At 44.3% G+C, this 16,440-nt stretch overlaps 1 protein-coding gene across 2 annotated transcripts in view; it reads left to right on the top strand.

Moving 5' to 3' along the window:
• Positions 1-16,440, top strand: part of LOC117428351 (cytosolic carboxypeptidase 4-like) — a 93,096-nt gene that overhangs the window by 15,941 nt on the left and 60,715 nt on the right. For both annotated transcript variants that reach the window (XM_058995614.1, XM_058995615.1), the window contains exons 7-11: positions 1,245-1,453; positions 4,849-5,017; positions 7,074-7,138; positions 9,141-9,257; positions 12,175-12,641. In XM_058995614.1, coding sequence (XP_058851597.1) covers positions 1,245-1,453; positions 4,849-5,017; positions 7,074-7,138; positions 9,141-9,257; positions 12,175-12,641 — 1,027 coding nt within the window. The remainder of the gene's footprint in view (positions 1-1,244; positions 1,454-4,848; positions 5,018-7,073; positions 7,139-9,140; positions 9,258-12,174; positions 12,642-16,440) is intronic.

The raw sequence follows: 16,440 nt of genomic DNA on the forward strand, positions 1-16,440 counted from the left end.
TGGTAACAATTAAAAAAATGTATTCTGTGAATGACAAAATGCTACAGAAATGAAAAACTAAAATAGACAGACCCTGTTAATAAATGGTTCTAAATTTAGCAGACTAGTTTTTTATGTTTTATATTTCAGACTTAACATTTTAAGTCAGAAATATGGTAACCGCTAATGCGCTGATAATTCCAATTGTGTTACTCAATCTATTTGCTATTTAGTATGAAGCGTGCAGCATCACTTGAATGCGGGGAATGTATCTGTGTGCACTGGTTTCATCCATGTTCAGCTAAACATCCAGCCCTCCTGCCCTCAGTAACAGCATCTCACTGTCCCCTGATACTCCAAGGCCACTCGGTGGTCCCCAGCTATTCTACATGCTCAGGTCATTGGGACAGGAGCCACACCAGTCCTGGATGGGATTGGAACAGGAGCCACTCCAGTCCTGGATGGGATTGGAACAGGAGCCACACCAATACTGGAAGGGGCTGAACTGTGCTCCCATTTCCCACACTTGTATTTGTAACAGTATATAATATTCCATTTTCATTTAGCATTGGGCCCCTGCTTACCTGAACTCTGTTCTGTCACGGACGCATTTCAAATGACGCACACCAGTGATTGATTTGCTGATTTCAATAATGAATCAGAATCAGCATGGAGATTGTTTAAGAGATCAGCTGCATCAGTTCTTCTGGTACCGTGTTCCAGTGCTCACGGTCCTGTATGAAAAGCAGTGACTCCAAACAGCCTCTTCTTTTAATGGATCTGTACTTTCCCATTCGTTATCTGGCAGCCCTTCATGGCACCTGCTAATGCATTGCTTAACTGCTGACTGTATAGAGACACATTACTTTTACAGCTGTGCGATTATAGTAATTGTAAAGGCATTAGTTCATGTTTTACGGCATGCCTGGCCTGACGTTCAGACACTGCTGTGGTTCAGGGATGTTCACTGATTACCAGCGGGAAGTCTAAGAGCCCTGCAGCTCACTCTTTCCTATATATTCATCTCCCTATTGAGAATAGGGTTTCTTATGTTTGCAATGGCAAATATACAACTATAAAATACTACAAGTATCCCATGCATCTACCGGTAGCCTGTCACTCTCTTTGAGCAAACGCAGAAAGTGGCAATTGTTATCCAGTGTTTAGTGTCCACAAGAGGAGCAGGTAGCATCCCTATAGAGGGAAAGCGGTTCCCTGCAGGGCAGGGTTGTGACATGTTAAAGTGACAGATCCTTTCTATACAGAGTGGAACTGCAGGCGTGCGGTGAGCCAAGGCTACGTGTCCAGCCTGCTGAATCTGTACGAGGACTGGCACAGCAATGATGCGGAAAACAAGCACATTCCCATCCGGAGGGCACTCCTGCACTGCCTCCGACACCTCACCAACCTCCCAGCGGGCCGGCGGGCCCTGGAGCAGGATGGGGGCATGGAGATCCTCTTCCGGACCACACAGGTACTGCACACCAGCCCAACTCACAGTAGGGCAGAAAATCAGCTCTGATTCCATATGAGTCAACGTTTCAGTGACTACTGAACACCATGAACAACACTTTACTCTGTCTGTTTAAACTGGACTGGAAATGAAGGTCCCAGAGCCTCACAGAGGGCTGCTGTTTGAATTGTAGCTCACCTTACCTGCACAATAAAAACACTGGCTCACATTCCCTTGCAGCATGTACATCCCATTCTATATTCTAATTGCAGTGCATGGTGCTTTATTGCAGTCTGGCTCAGATTCCCTTACAGCATGTACATCCCATTCTATATTCTAATTGCAGTGCATGGTGCTTTATTGCAGTCTGGCTCACATTCTCTTACAGAATGTACATCCCATTCTATATTCTAATTGCAGTCTGGCTCACATTCTCTTACAGAATGTACATCCCATTCTATATTCTAATTGCAGTGCACAGTGCTTTACTGCAGTCTGGCTGCACTTAGCTGTCACACTCAGTTGATTCTGTCTTGTTAGTAAGTTCACGGGTTTGACCGTAGACAGAGGTCCCCCTTCCTGTACAGAGTCAGGGTCTGTCCCTGGCTCAGCTCAGGTTAGCGTCTCATTGATTTTCTATTGCTCACTCCTCAGAGATGTTCTCTTCTACAGCTACTACTGGTGTGCCTGCTATGTGTGTTTGAGTGTCTGTTTACCGTACAGTAATTGGTTTCTACTCAAGGACTGGGCTGTACTGCATAAGCATGAATAACCCTGCTTTGAAGGACAAAGAGCTACCAATGCCAGTTAAATATGAAAACAGCATAAACCTGTCAGCCAGTAAGATGGATAGAGAAGCGCGGTACAAATCTTAATATTATATCAACAGAATGCAGGTCCATTGTAAATGATTTCAAACACCATACAGAGGTAAAAAATGAACATGGCTTGTGTAGTAAAGATGATGGGTACAATTACTATTGTATTGTGCGTGTGTTTGTGCTGTCGTGTGTGTGTGTATGTGATACAGGACTATGTGTGTGTGTGTGATACAGGACTCTGTGTGTGTGTGTGTGTGTGTGTGTGTGTGTGTGTGATACAGGACTATGTGTGTGTGTGTGTGTGTGATACAGGACTATGTGTGTGTGTGTGATACAGGACTCTGTGTGTGTGTGTGTGTGTGTGTGTGTGTGTGTGATACAGGACTATGTGTGTGTGTGATACAGGACTCTGTGTGTGTGTGTGTGTGTGATACAGGACTGTGTGTGTGTGTGTGTGTGTGTGTGTGTGTGATACAGGACTGTGTGTGTGTGTGTGATACAGGACTGTGTTTGTGCGTGTGTGTGTGATACAGGACTGTGTGTGTGTGTGTGATACAGGACTGTGTGTGTGTGTGTGTGTGTGTGTGATACAGGACTGTGTGTGTGTGTGTGTGTGTGTGTGTGTGTGTGTGTGTGTGATACAGGACTGTGTGTGTGTGTGTGTGTGTGTGTGATACAGGACTGTGTTTGTGTGTGTGTTTGTGATACAGGACTGTGTCTACGTGTATTTGTGTTGTCGTGTGTGTGTGTGTGATACAGGACTGTGTGTGTGTGTGTGATACAGGACTGTGTGTGTGTGTGTGTGTGTGTGTGTGATACAGGACTGTGTTTGTGTGTGTGTTTGTGATACAGGACTGTGTGTACGTGTATTTGTGTTGTTGTGTGTGTGTGTGTGATACAGGACTGTGTTTGTGTGTGTGTTTGTGATACAGGACTGTGATTACGTGTATTTGTGTTGTCGTGTGTGTGTGTGTGTGTGATACAGGACTGTGTTTGTGTGTGTGTTTGTGATACAGGACTGTGTGTACGTGTATTTGTCCAGAACTCTTCAATTGTTCAATCTCCTGCTATCCTCAATGGAGTTGATCTGACTCAGAACAGCAGCAGAAATTACATTACTGTTTCAGAAACCTGTTTAAAAGGGGGGTGTCTTAGTTATTACCCGAGGAGTTTTAGTCCAGAGTTTTATGTGGAGCCTCATTTTTATAATGAACTAAGTTTATCATTTTGAATTGGTTTGTGTTCTTTGTGAATTCTCATCACAGGGGTTTAGACAGGAAGTGTGGGCTTGATAGTTAACAAGATGCTGTGTGGAGAGTGAGGAAGGAAATACATTGGCTCTGATTCACAAAGCAAAATTAAACTGCTGAGGCTGCAGAACTACTGTAGTAAGAAACAAGGCCGAGGTGTGTTGGAGCACGTCACCTCCCGAGATATGGAGCTTTACTACAGAAAGCTTTTTACTTTTCCTTTTAATATAAAACTGCTATAAACGGATCACTGGGCTAAGCGCTTCGAGAATGCGCATGACGGTTTTCATTATTTTTTATTAACCTTGTTACATTTTAAAAAGCTATACCTGTCAATTTGTTTTCCAGCTTTGTTAATACGTAATAATAAAACATTATAACTAAGTCTAAATCAATTCAAATAACAAGACTGACTACAGCTGAAACAGCCCCACGTCCTAATAGATACAGCTAGCTCACTACAATACAGTATATACACACAGGCAGTGTGCATGTTCTAGGGTTTAAAGAATACTTATTGTAAATGTACCCATTTTTGCAGTTTTCCAACATATAGCTGATGCTGGTATATAATATACCGGTATATAAAGCTTAACTTTAATGGGTACGCTTACTCAAAACTGTCCTTCCACAGTAGCAAAGCCCTTGACTAAGTTTAGACAATCAGAACTATAGACTAATGGCATTCTTCCATTGCATGTGCATTCTGCGGTGAAGCTCACTACATACACATTACAGAAAGCTCCCAGTCCATTGATGATGATAAATCAATATAACGTGATAGTGCACAACAATGATGTACAAGCAGGTTAGCACTAGCTTGATTTTTCGGATAGCGGGGAGAGTGATACATGAGCCCTGGGCAGACGTATTGATTTTCCTGGGGAGCTGGAAATCAAAGCACAAGGAGAAATTACTATATTATTAATATCTTTTTTTACCCTGCTATTTAATAATCCACAGCTTTCCCATATTAATTAGAAAAGATTTGTTAAAGGCTCTTTCTCCATGGAGTTGCTGCTTTCTCCTGTGAAGAGGAGCTATCTGAAGCTGATTTATTAGGTAGGGGTGTGCTTGGCCATGTCTGCAGAACTTGTGCTTGTGAGAGAGATTAAAAAAAGAACAAACTCTCTGCTCCTTATCCGGCGGATTTGCTATAACCATACTAATTATCATCTCTCCAGCCTGTACAACATCTAGGCTAAGAAACGACAGTATCCTCTTCAGAACATTGCTGCATTTCCTTTGTATTCAAGTTTACATGTGTTGTTTATATTTCCCACCGTGTTGCTCACTCTGGTAAATTGATCTATTCAACAGATATTTTTTCCTCGCTGTGTTTTAGGCCTGCCTGGCGAGCAGAGGTCTGGAATCACTTGCAAAGTCTGTCACCCAGATCATGAGGAAGTGTTACCCCAAGCAGCCCCTTCCTCTGCGGAGCGATCGCAGCACCTACTCCTTCCCCCTGCCCGGCTGCCCCACCCTGAACCCGGAGAGCGCCCCCACATCCGAGGGTAAGGCGGGACAGCTTCAGACATGGCTTCAGGAATGTGTCCTGGGCAATTATTTCTAACTTACATGACATACAAGAGGAAATACAAAAGGGGCCTTGAGATCCATCTCTGCTCCTTGGGGGCTGAAGAAACATGTCAGTGCAATGGAAATCTTCTAAACAACATGCTGTGATTTTGATATACTATACAGTACGTATACAATGGATGAAAGTGCTCTATAATCCTTAAACTGCATGATCTGTCCACCTGTATGACAAATAACATCTTGCTTCTTGGAAATTACCGACCAATTGGCATAAGAGGCCCCCTAAAGTTGTTCAACACTTAGTTGGGTCTTATTAAGAGTGCAACTTTCTTTTAAAAGTGGAGCTTAATTAGATTCAAGGTGAGGCTCTGTTAAATACAAAGAATACTGAACTGCATCAGTCTTCACACAGGCAGGACCCGGTGGTCCGCAGGGGTCATGTCTCCAGTCTCTCGCTGAATATTCTTTGTGATCAACCTTCTATCCTTTATTCTCTTGTGACAAGTTCAGCTCATCCTTATTCAGTATTCACATGTGCTTCTGAATATTTATTAAAGGAAACCCTCCAGGAAACAACTCATTGGGCTGATTCATCCTGTCCAGCAGGATCACAGAGGAAAAAACACCCTTCATTAAATATACAAATCAGAGGTCACATAACACAGGAGCAACGACAGAGCCATCAGTTACAAAGCAGTTTTAGACACATCTGATTTCACTTGGGAGAGGAGATGCCTCTTTTATAAAAGCAGGTATTCTGTTCCAGAGCGAAGGAGTTTTAAAAGCAGAGTGACATTTTACAATCCATCGGGGGCTTTAATAGCTTGAGTGTTCACATTTCCAGTAAAAAGATGTAGAACTGGGGAAAAAAAAAACATTTTGAGATTTTCATAGGTGTCAACCAGCACAGAAACATTCTCTTATGTTAAATATTGAGTGTTAGGGTAGTAAAGGGAGACTGTTCCACACTTATACTAACATATTACAGTTGCACACTTCCTCTAGCCAGGGGAAAAGGGGTGGAACAGGTGTGACCTGAATAAGAGACCTTCGCAAGCGTTAAATGATGAGCTCACCTGAGAAAGGAAGACACATTATACAAAAACTAATGAAAGGAAGACAAAGGCATGGTTTAAAAGTCTAGCAAGTCCACCTTGAAGATGGTTCTAAAGGATCAGCTTGAAGACTGACCCTCCGACAGCAGAACATATTGGAGTGTAAAAAGTTTTGTTTTGGACAAACGTTGATTTTTCTTGCCTCTCTGTGCTCTTCACTATTCTAACATGACACGCTTTGTCCGACCCTAAGAAGGCTGGTTAATGGCGGTGCTTGAGAGCTGTGTGTTACAGCCTGCAATCTGACAGGAACAAGACGCAGCTTACATGTACTGCATTTCTGTTGTATAGTTAGAGGACAATGGGGTTTTAACATCCGTGCTGCTAACAGCCCCACCAACTCCAGGACTAGTGCAATAATCACCCTTCAGATTGAAATCTCTCTCCGTGTCTGAAGTGCCAAGAGGCTGATTGAAGTTTGGCACGTCGTGATCATTTTGTCTGGCTCTCTGCCTCGCTCCTTGCTGAAGGGATTTGCATTTTTGTTTGTAAATGTTTGACTTAACCTTCGCTTTGCCCTTCCAGGGAGCTTCCCATGCCTGCACTTTCACTCCATATGTTTGCAGGCAGCATGCTGAATCCAGTCATAAAATATCAAGCATCATTTTGCTGGCCGGATTTTCCATCTGGTGCTCCGGCACATCTCGTCCAGAACACTGTTCTCTGAAGCCATTAGAGGTTGAGCCATAAGGTGCAAGGCTGCTGTGCATTGCCAGCTATAGATGGAATATCTCGAGAAACATTAACGGTGACTCTGTGACGTGGCAATGAATGAGAAAGGCACTTACAAGCAGGCTATGTACTCATAAAAATGAATACATCTCAATATCTGAGTAACAGCTATTAGAATGTTATAGGTCATTAGAATTCTGCTAGAATGCCATATGAAGCTATTTGACAGCCTCCTTATTTTCAGCTGATAATTTGGAAGAAGAAAGTGATGAAGAAGACGCAGAAATTGATGATTTGGACAGAGAAGAAGTAAGTCTGTTCATTTTGAAGATTATACAGGGAATTGTGCATGCTTGATTCACAAAGAGGAGAGAGCATAATAATTTATATGAATCATCTTTAATGTGAAGGACTACATCATCCACACACACCCACACCCACACACACATGCTATTTTCTAAATGTATGTCCCCTTCTGTGAAAAATGTTACGTGATAACTTTGAGGCTTTTATGTCAATACATTTCTGTTCTGTGTTAAAGAAGACAGTTCTGGCAGACATCAATGAAGACTTTTGATTAGCTGAGAGGCACTCTCTGATTTATAATAATTACTGCTCTGGGAGCAGAGGGTTGATTTGTACCATGCCAAAAATCATTCTGGTTTCTTGATGGAAATGGCAAAAGATATATATTTCTAGTCAATCTTTAATACTGATCTCTCCAAATAGGAGTTCTGTAAAACTGCTGCCTGACTTCTGCAGCATGGGAACAAATCCAAGTTTGAAATCCTGCTGTTCTGATGGCTGCACAGTCATTAAGGCAGTTTCAATGCTTTACTGAGACCATACTGGCTAAACAAACAGCAAAACGAAAAATGAAATAGCAAAAGAAATGAAAAGAATATATAGGAATCTGTATTGCATTTCCACCCTCTGCACACAGTCATGGTAATGCCCCTCCTGTGCAGAGTGCTGACATTCTGACATGCTGGTGCAGGGCCTTCCACATCCATCTCTTTTCCAGACTTAACTTTTACTTTCAAAATAAAAGAGCTGTGAGCGTGACACAAACCAGTGGCACACTGGCTCGCTGTGTCCGTGAATCAAGCCCCCTCTCTCAGAAATCTCTAAACCAGCGGCACACTGGCTCGCTGTGTCCATGAATCAAGCCCCCTCTCCTAGCAATCTCTAAACCAGCGGCACACTGGCTCGCTGTGTCCATGAATCAAGCCCCCTCTCCTAGCAATCTCTAAACCAGCGGCACACTGGCTCGCTGTGTCCATGAATCAAGCCCCCTCTCCTAGCAATCTCTAAACCAGCGGCACACTGGCTCGCTGTGTCCATGAATCAAGCCCCCTCTCCTAGCAATCTCTAAACCAGCGGCACACTGGCTCGCTGTGTCCATGAATCAAGCCCCCTCTCTCAGAAATCTCTAAACCAGCGGCACACTGACTCACTGTGTCCATGAATCAAGCCCCCTCTCCTAGCAATCTCTAAACCAGAGGCACACTGGCTCGCTGTGTCCATGAATCAAGCCCCCTCTCTCAGAAATCTCTAAACCAGCGGCACACTGGCTCGCTGTGTCCATGAATCAAGCCCCCTCTCTCAGAAATCTCTAAACCAGCGGCACACTGACTCGCTGTGTCCATGAATCAAGCCCCCTCTCTCAGAAATCTCTAAACCAGTGGCACACTGACTCGCTGTGTCCATGAATCAAGCCCCCTCTCCCAGCAATCTCTAAACCAGCGGCACACTGACTCGCTGTGTCCATGAATCAAGCCCCCTCTCTCAGAAATCTCTAAACCAGCGGCACACTGGCTCGCTGTGTCCATGAATCAAGCCCCCTCTCTCAGAAATCTCTAAACCAGCGGCACACTGGCTCGCTGTGTCCGTGAATCAAGCCCCCTCTCTCAGAAATCTCTAAACCAGCGGCACACTGGCTCGCTGTGTCCATGAATCAAGCCCCCTCTCTCAGAAATCTCTAAACCAGCGGCACACTGGCTCGCTGTGTCCGTGAATCAAGCCCCCTCTCCTAGCAATCTCTAAACCAGCGGCACACTAGCAATACTGCAATATTATGAAGTGCTGTTGGTTAAACCTGTAGAAATAGATTGAAAACACCTGGAAGCATATCTGTTTGTCTGAAAGAAAACTGAGGGAAACAAAATACAGAAACAAACAACATTAGAGTTGGGCTGCTGGTATCCAGTACATCAGTCCTCTAGGAATCGTGCTGGACCATGAACTGTAGAAGTAGGGCGGAACGGCTGAACTCATTGTTCCTCGTGCTGTGTAACCTGTGTACCTGCAGGACGATGATCTAGAGACTGACTTGACGAAGCTTCGCACGCGACCGGAGCCTGACCGCCCCCTAGAGGAGCTGGGCCAGTATGCCAGGCTCTGCCCTGAGCTTCACTACGACTTCCAGGTAATCTTTTCAGCATTGTTACAGAACTGTGCCCTCTGATTGAGGGGGATCATTGTTACAGAACTGTGTCCTCTGACTGAGGGGGATCGGGGGCTATTCTCTTCAGCATTGTTACAGAACTGTGCCCTCTGATTCAGGGGGATCCCTGAATCAGAACACTAAAACTCGCTTTTTGATTTATGTTTCATTGTTATTTTTATTCAGTATTCCTAAGCACTGTGTATTGTTATTGAACAGTTATAACAGACAGTAAAATGCTTCTCTTTTGATAATTTGTTGGTAGAGCACCTCTTTCTCAAACACAGTAAATATTCATTACTCAGAAACCAGACCTCTTTCTTGGTGTAGCGACACCCTCGTCATCCAAACCGCTCAAGCTGAACTTGCAATGATACACTTTGGTCTTGCCACGAGTAGAAATGAATAGAAATGTCACTGTGCTGCAAGTGAATCTCTCCACACTGTGTCTCACTGCACCCGGCACCACTGTTTTAATTGAAATAGTATCACTTATTAGATTAACAGCTGGCATTGAAAAATGTTACTTCTCCAATTAATTTACTGCCGTCTTCCCCTCTGTAATAATTCAAAGGGGCGTGAGACAGCGGCTAAATGAAATAAGGCTGGGCCAGGATTTTAGCAGCTCAGAATAATAAAAAGATCTAATTTATTCTCACATGTATGCTGCCTCTGACACCATGTCACTGGGGTCTTGTATTGGGTCGGACTCCTGGCTCTGCAGATGAAAGAGTTAAGCTCCGTAGTGTTAGTGGCTGATATTGTAAAAAGAACTGTACGCATTTCATAGGTTTGTGATTGAAAATGTCAAATCTTTACGTATTTCGTTAGATTAGTGTTACTGTAAAACACATTCTGCAGACTCCATTCATAACCTCCTACTGCTGTATGTAGCAGCAGGAGAGTGCGTGTTAGTCTGATAAAGTCAAGGCTTGACAGGGAGAAAGCTTGTGTGTTTGCAGCAAAAACTACTGTAGAGAAGACATTATTACTGATGATGATAATAATAATAATAATAATAATAATAATAATAATAATAATAATAATAATGTGATCCTCTGGGGGACCATCTTCTTTAATGTCTATCCCCATGTCCATTGATCTGATATGATCTGATTTTCTATAACATTGTGACCCTATACTTCTATGTGACTAATCTAAGCAATTATCTCTCCACTGGTTCCATTGCCTGGCCTGCCAGTCTCTCTTCTTAATACATGCAGGCCCCTCGAGAGAAGACTAATAATTTCCAGCACATAGTGATGCCTCATCTCCTGCATTCCTGCCAAACGGAAGATCATTTGTGACATTGATTGACGCTACTCATCCTTGATATAAGTGTGCAGGATTGGAAACCAGAAGGCTAATTTCTTCTGTGAAAACCCAGCTGTGTGAATAGGAGAAGCCCTGATTTAGACAGATATCTGAGCTAAGAATAGGTGACAAGAGAAGAAAAAGCACCGAGATGAAGCGAGTCCCAGGGTACCCTGGGAATGGCATTGGTAATCCCAGCAACCCTGAGCACAGACTCACTGTCTCACTGAAAAGACAAGCACCATCTGCTGTGTGTCAGCATCCTTCCCTTGAGTTAGAGCTTCCACCCCCTTCTTAAACAATGCCGCTCAGATGGCTTGTTATTATTCAAGATTGTCTCATTTAATTGTGCTGTAAGCCCTCTACCCTCTTCTCCATCAACAAACACTGTCGAATAGTGGCACCCTGCAATGGAGCCGCAATGGTGAATGCTAATAGTGATGCTGAATTCAGCTCCTCATATACAGAAAAGTATTAGCATGGTGAGCAAAAAGATACATTAAGCAAGGCATGCCCGTTTATAAAAGCACAGCAAGTGTTTGTAAAAACCCATTGAAAATACAAAGCACAGGCTAGCAAGGTAGAGCACTGAAGTGTGAATATGTCATTTCCACAGGTGAGGCTAGAGCAGTGTCATTTCCACAGGTGAGACTAGAGCAGTGTCATTTCCACAGGTGAGACTACAGCAGTGTCATTTCCACAGGTGAGGCTAAAGTAGTGTCATTTCCACAGGTGAGACTACAGCAGTGTCATTTCCACAGGTGAGGCTAGAGCAGTGTCATTTCCACAGGTGAGGCTAGAGCAGTGTCATTTCCACAGGTGAGGCTAAAGTAGTGTCATTTCCACAGGTGAGACTAGAGCAGTGTCATTACCACAGGTGAGGCTAAAGTAGTGTCATTTCCACAGGTGAGACTACAGCAGTGTCATTTCCACAGGTGAGACTAGAGCAGTGTCATTTCCACAGGTGAGACTAGAGCATTGTCATTTCCACAGGGGAGACTAGAGCAGTGTCATTTCCACAGGTGAGACTAGAACAGTGTCATTTCCACAGGTGAGACTAGAGCAGTGTCATTTCCACAGGTGAGACTAGAGCAGTGTCATTTCCACAGGTGAGACTAGAGCAGTGTCATTTCCACAGGTGAGGCTAAAGCAGTGTCATTTCCACAGGTGAGACTAGAACAGTGTCATTTCCACAGGTGAGGCTAAAGCAGTGTCATTTCCACAGGTGAGACTAGAACAGTGTCATTTCCACAGGTGAGACTAGAGCAGTGTCATTTCCACAGGTGAGGCTAGAGCAGTGTCATTTCCACAGGTGAGACTAGAGCAGTGTCATTTCCACAGGTGAGGCTAAAGCAGTGTCATTTCCACAGGTGAGACTAGAGCAGTGTCATTACCACAGGTGAGGCTAAAGTAGTGTCATTTCCACAGGTGAGACTACAGCAGTGTCATTTCCACAGGTGAGACTAGAGCAGTGTCTACACTAATAGTTATTTACACCGAGTCTCCTTCTAAACAGAGAGTGAAGGATGAATGGCTGAGTGGCAGGTGGTCTGTGCTGCAGTGAATTCCCATTTCTAACCATCAGGATCTGGATTCAGACCCAGACGGAGAGGAGAGCTCCGATGGGGATGGCTTCCTGTATGGCGACGCTGGTCCTGGCCCAAGATTCTTCTCTGGGGGTAGACGAGAGGACCAGCGGTCCCCTAGGTCCAAGCCTGTGTCTGAGAACCAGGGAGACCCAGAAGGGGAGGGGAGCGGCCCTCGTCAGGCAGGCAGCAGCGGGGGTCCAGAACCCCAGCTCAACCCCAGAGACTTCCACAGCCAGTACCTGAGCAGCGGGACAGCCGGACATGAGGTCTCCAGTATGATTAAGTGTCTGCTGGAGAAGCACCGGGGCTGTATCCCCGGCCACGACCCCCGGGTCTACACCAGCACAGCCGCCAACACCAAATCCATCGCCGGGTACTCCGTCCTCGCCTTCCCGGACTTCTGGGGGCACCTCCCGCCACCCTACCGGCAACCAATGGCACAGCGCAGACAGGGAGTGCAGAGGTAAGGGCTGCTTTATTCATGCCATTTATTGGTATTATGATTGACGTGCAATTTGAGTGAATGCAAATTCTAGGCAAGAGCTATATTTGTATATTACACCTGCAGATACTGTGCACTACAATACGTTCAGAGCTGTCTCGCTCTTGGCCAGCACAGTGTTGAGTGTTTGTCTCTGCCCAGGGCTGAGCACAGCTAGTCTTTAGCAGGACGTGTCAGCATATTGTGGTGCCGTCATTATTCATAAAGAACCGTACTGCGGCAGGGCGTGTGACAATGAAACTGCGTGACAGAGGAAAAAGCAACCCAAGACATTTTCATTTCCTTTCCTTCACCAGTTGATTAATTTGTTCCCTCTTTTTGGCATCTTGGACAGCTGATCTTAGATCAGAATCACTTAGCAGATACTTATCATTTCATTATGGAGCATTGATGAGTGTTTGCCTCGACCATGGGGCAATTCACTGGAAACTAGTTATGTGTGTTGGTCTGTCAGCAACAGGATATCACCTATAAACAGGACAGAGTCCTCACAGCCTTCTCTCAGACTGCAGGTGGGAGCCAAGTCCTGAAAGGGTGCTTTATTAAATTGGATGATATTACAGGAGAGGGGAGAGTGGACTGCAGATGGATAAACTACATTAACACCCCTGAATAGCGGAAAGACACTGGAGTGTGCCATTCTTCTAGTCATCGCTGCTCCATTCGATTGTGTTGTGTGCAGAGTCAAGGCTCTTTACACCATGCTTACGCCTGGTTTAGATGTGCTTTGTGTTGTAAACTGAATGATACAGTGACTTGCAGAGAGCTGTCTTTGGATCTGTGGACTGAAAACCTGATTCCCTGTCAGGGCTGAAGAATGGTAAAAGTAAACCTGCAAGAGCAAACAACACAGTCCAGTACAGAGGCAAACCTGCAAGAGCAAACAACACTGTCCAGTACAGAGGCAAACCTGCAAGAGCAAACAACACAGTCCAGTACTGAGGCAAACCTGCAAGAGCAAACAACACAGTCCAGTACAGAGGCAAACCTGCAAGAGCAAACAACACAGTCCAGTACAGAGGCAAACCTGCAAGAGCAAACAACACAGTCCAGTACAGAGGCAAACCTGCAAGAGCAAACAACACAGTCCAGTACTGAGGAAAACCTGCAAGAGCAAACAACACAGTCCAGTACATCGATGGCATGGAGACGTCTCTATTGAGTCTTTTTACTTTAGCCCCCTATAATATGCATCTCAAATCAGCATCCTTCAAATTGATCAAATTCTGTAAAATGTCCACAAAGCAGAGATACACAAACTATATAGAAGATAGCTATTTTTGTGGTTCAGCTTTCTGCTTCGTGCACACCCCTGTATGATAGTCAACAGCAACTTTGCTACTGTCTTCATTTGGCATTCATTAAGAAGTGGATAGAAATACATCTTTTTTGAAGATAAATTATTATTATTATTATTTATTTCTTAGCTGAGCCCTTATCCAGGGCGACTTACAATTGTTACAAGATATCACATTATTTTTACATACAATTACCCATTTATACAGTTGGGTTTTTACATAAATAAATGAAATGCAATTTCTGTACTATTAGATAGTGTGCTGGAATCTCTTATCATAGAGGGAGTTCTCAGTGACTGTATATACTTGCAGTTGACATCATTAGCACTGGTGAGTCTCACTATCTGCACTCTATCATTAGCACTGGTGAGTCTCACTATCTGCACTCTATCATTAGCACTGGTGAGTCTCACTGTCTGCACTCTATCATTAGCACTGGTGAGTCTCACTATCTGCACTCTATCATTAGCACTGGTGAGTCTCACTATCTGCACTCTATCATTAGCACTGGTGAGTCTCACTATCTGCACTCTGTCATTAGCACACAGAGTCTCACTATCTGCACTCTATCATTAGCACTGGTGAGTCTCACTATCTGCACTCTATCATTAGCACTGGTGAGTCTCACTATCTGCACTCTATCATTAGCACTGGCGAGTCTAACTATCTGCACTCTATCATTAGCACTGGTGAGTCTCACTATCTGCACTCTATCATTAGCACTGGTGAGTCTCACTATCTGCACTCTATCATTAGCACTGGCGAGTCTCACTATCTGCACTCTATCATTAGCACTGGCGAGTCTCACTATCTGCACTCTATCATTAGCACTGGCGAGTCTCACTATCTGCACTCTATCATTAGCACTGGTGAGTCTCACTATCTGCACTCTATCATTAGCACTGGTGAGTCTCACTATCTGCACTCTATCATTAGCACTGGTGAGTCTCACTATCTGCACTCTATCATTAGCACTGGTGAGTCTCACTATCTGCACTCTGTCATTAGCACACAGAGTCTCACTATCCGCACTCTATCATTAGCACTGTTGAGTCTCACTATCTGCACTCTATCATTAGCACTGGTGAGTCTCACTATCTGCACTCTATCATTAGCACTGGTGAGTCTCACTATCTGCACTCTATCATTAGCACTGGTGAGTCTCACTATCCGCACTCTATCATTAGCACTGGTGAGTCTCACTATCTGCACTCTATCATTAGCACTGGTGAGTCTCACTATCCGCACTCTATCATTAGCACTGGCAAGACATTTCATTTTTCAGTGAATTCTTTTTACCAGCCCTCCAGGACTGATTCATTTTGTTTGTAGTTCCTGTGGCTGTATTGACTCTGACACCAGCACTGAGCTTGTTGGACAGACATGTCTCACGTGTCCTGTTCATGCTTTAATAACCAACCTGCTGAACTGCAGTCTTGTCTGTTTGTTTGTAGAGTATTGAATAAGGGGGTGCTCTGCTGAACTGCAGTCTGTCTTTGTAGAGTACTGAATAAGGGGGAGCTCTGCTGAACTGCAGTCTGTCTGTTTGTTTGTGGAGTACTGAATAAGGGGGTGCTCTGCTGAACTGCAGTCTGTCTTTGTAGAGTATTGAATAAGGGGGTGCCTTTTTTGTATTGTGTGATGTTTCCAGTTGTGTTCACGGTATTCTTGTAATTATTAATATGGTTTAAAAATCCTTGGATACTTTTCCGGGGATTTTGAAAACCTGCCAGAATAAATTCTGTTCTCCACCTCTGACCCCAGTCTGTCTCCCTTGGGTAAATTTTGATTAAACAATTGAAAGGAGCAAAGGAGTCCAGCACATGTTCTTTGAATGTGCTGTTTTCTGTGCTTTTCTTTCTTTCCACATCTCAGAGTGGAGCTTGTTACACAGCAATGGATTCTAACAGCTGGCTGTGAAATAATCGACGCATAATAATGCACTGTTCAAGAGGAGAGGGGCGCTATAGAGCTTCTTAACTGGCTTTGATTGTGTGCTCCTTGTAGCTTCCATCTGATCTGTGGAAAGACTGGGACAGCTGGGAGCCAATCAGCATGTCTCAGTGAGCGAGTGGGGAAATAACTGGTGTGCTGTTGAGCTGGAACAGGCATGCATGCTAAGGATGTCTAATCATTTTCTAATACAGAACAGGTGGCTGAGTGCTCGAGAATACCCCTCGACACACCTCTCACCTCTATCACAACCAAGTGCTTTTATCAGCATACTGTGGGCCATGAATGAGCGGGTGCATTTTAACTGGACCTCCACCCACTGCCTTGTCTACTTTACTTTCTGAAAGCTCAGGGAAGGTATAGTGGCATTGCCTCTGAGGACTGTGTCCCAGTTTAATAGATGCTAATCTTCACATGCAAAAAAAAACAGCACTGTGGACTTGTGAGCAGGTTGCTGAGCGACAGTGATGCAGCAGAAATCTGTGCAATCCTGTCTTGTAAAAAGCAAG

This window comes from Acipenser ruthenus, chromosome 21, assembly GCF_902713425.1.
Source record: "Acipenser ruthenus chromosome 21, fAciRut3.2 maternal haplotype, whole genome shotgun sequence".
In the NCBI taxonomy this organism is placed as follows: domain Eukaryota; kingdom Metazoa; phylum Chordata; class Actinopteri; order Acipenseriformes; family Acipenseridae; genus Acipenser; species Acipenser ruthenus.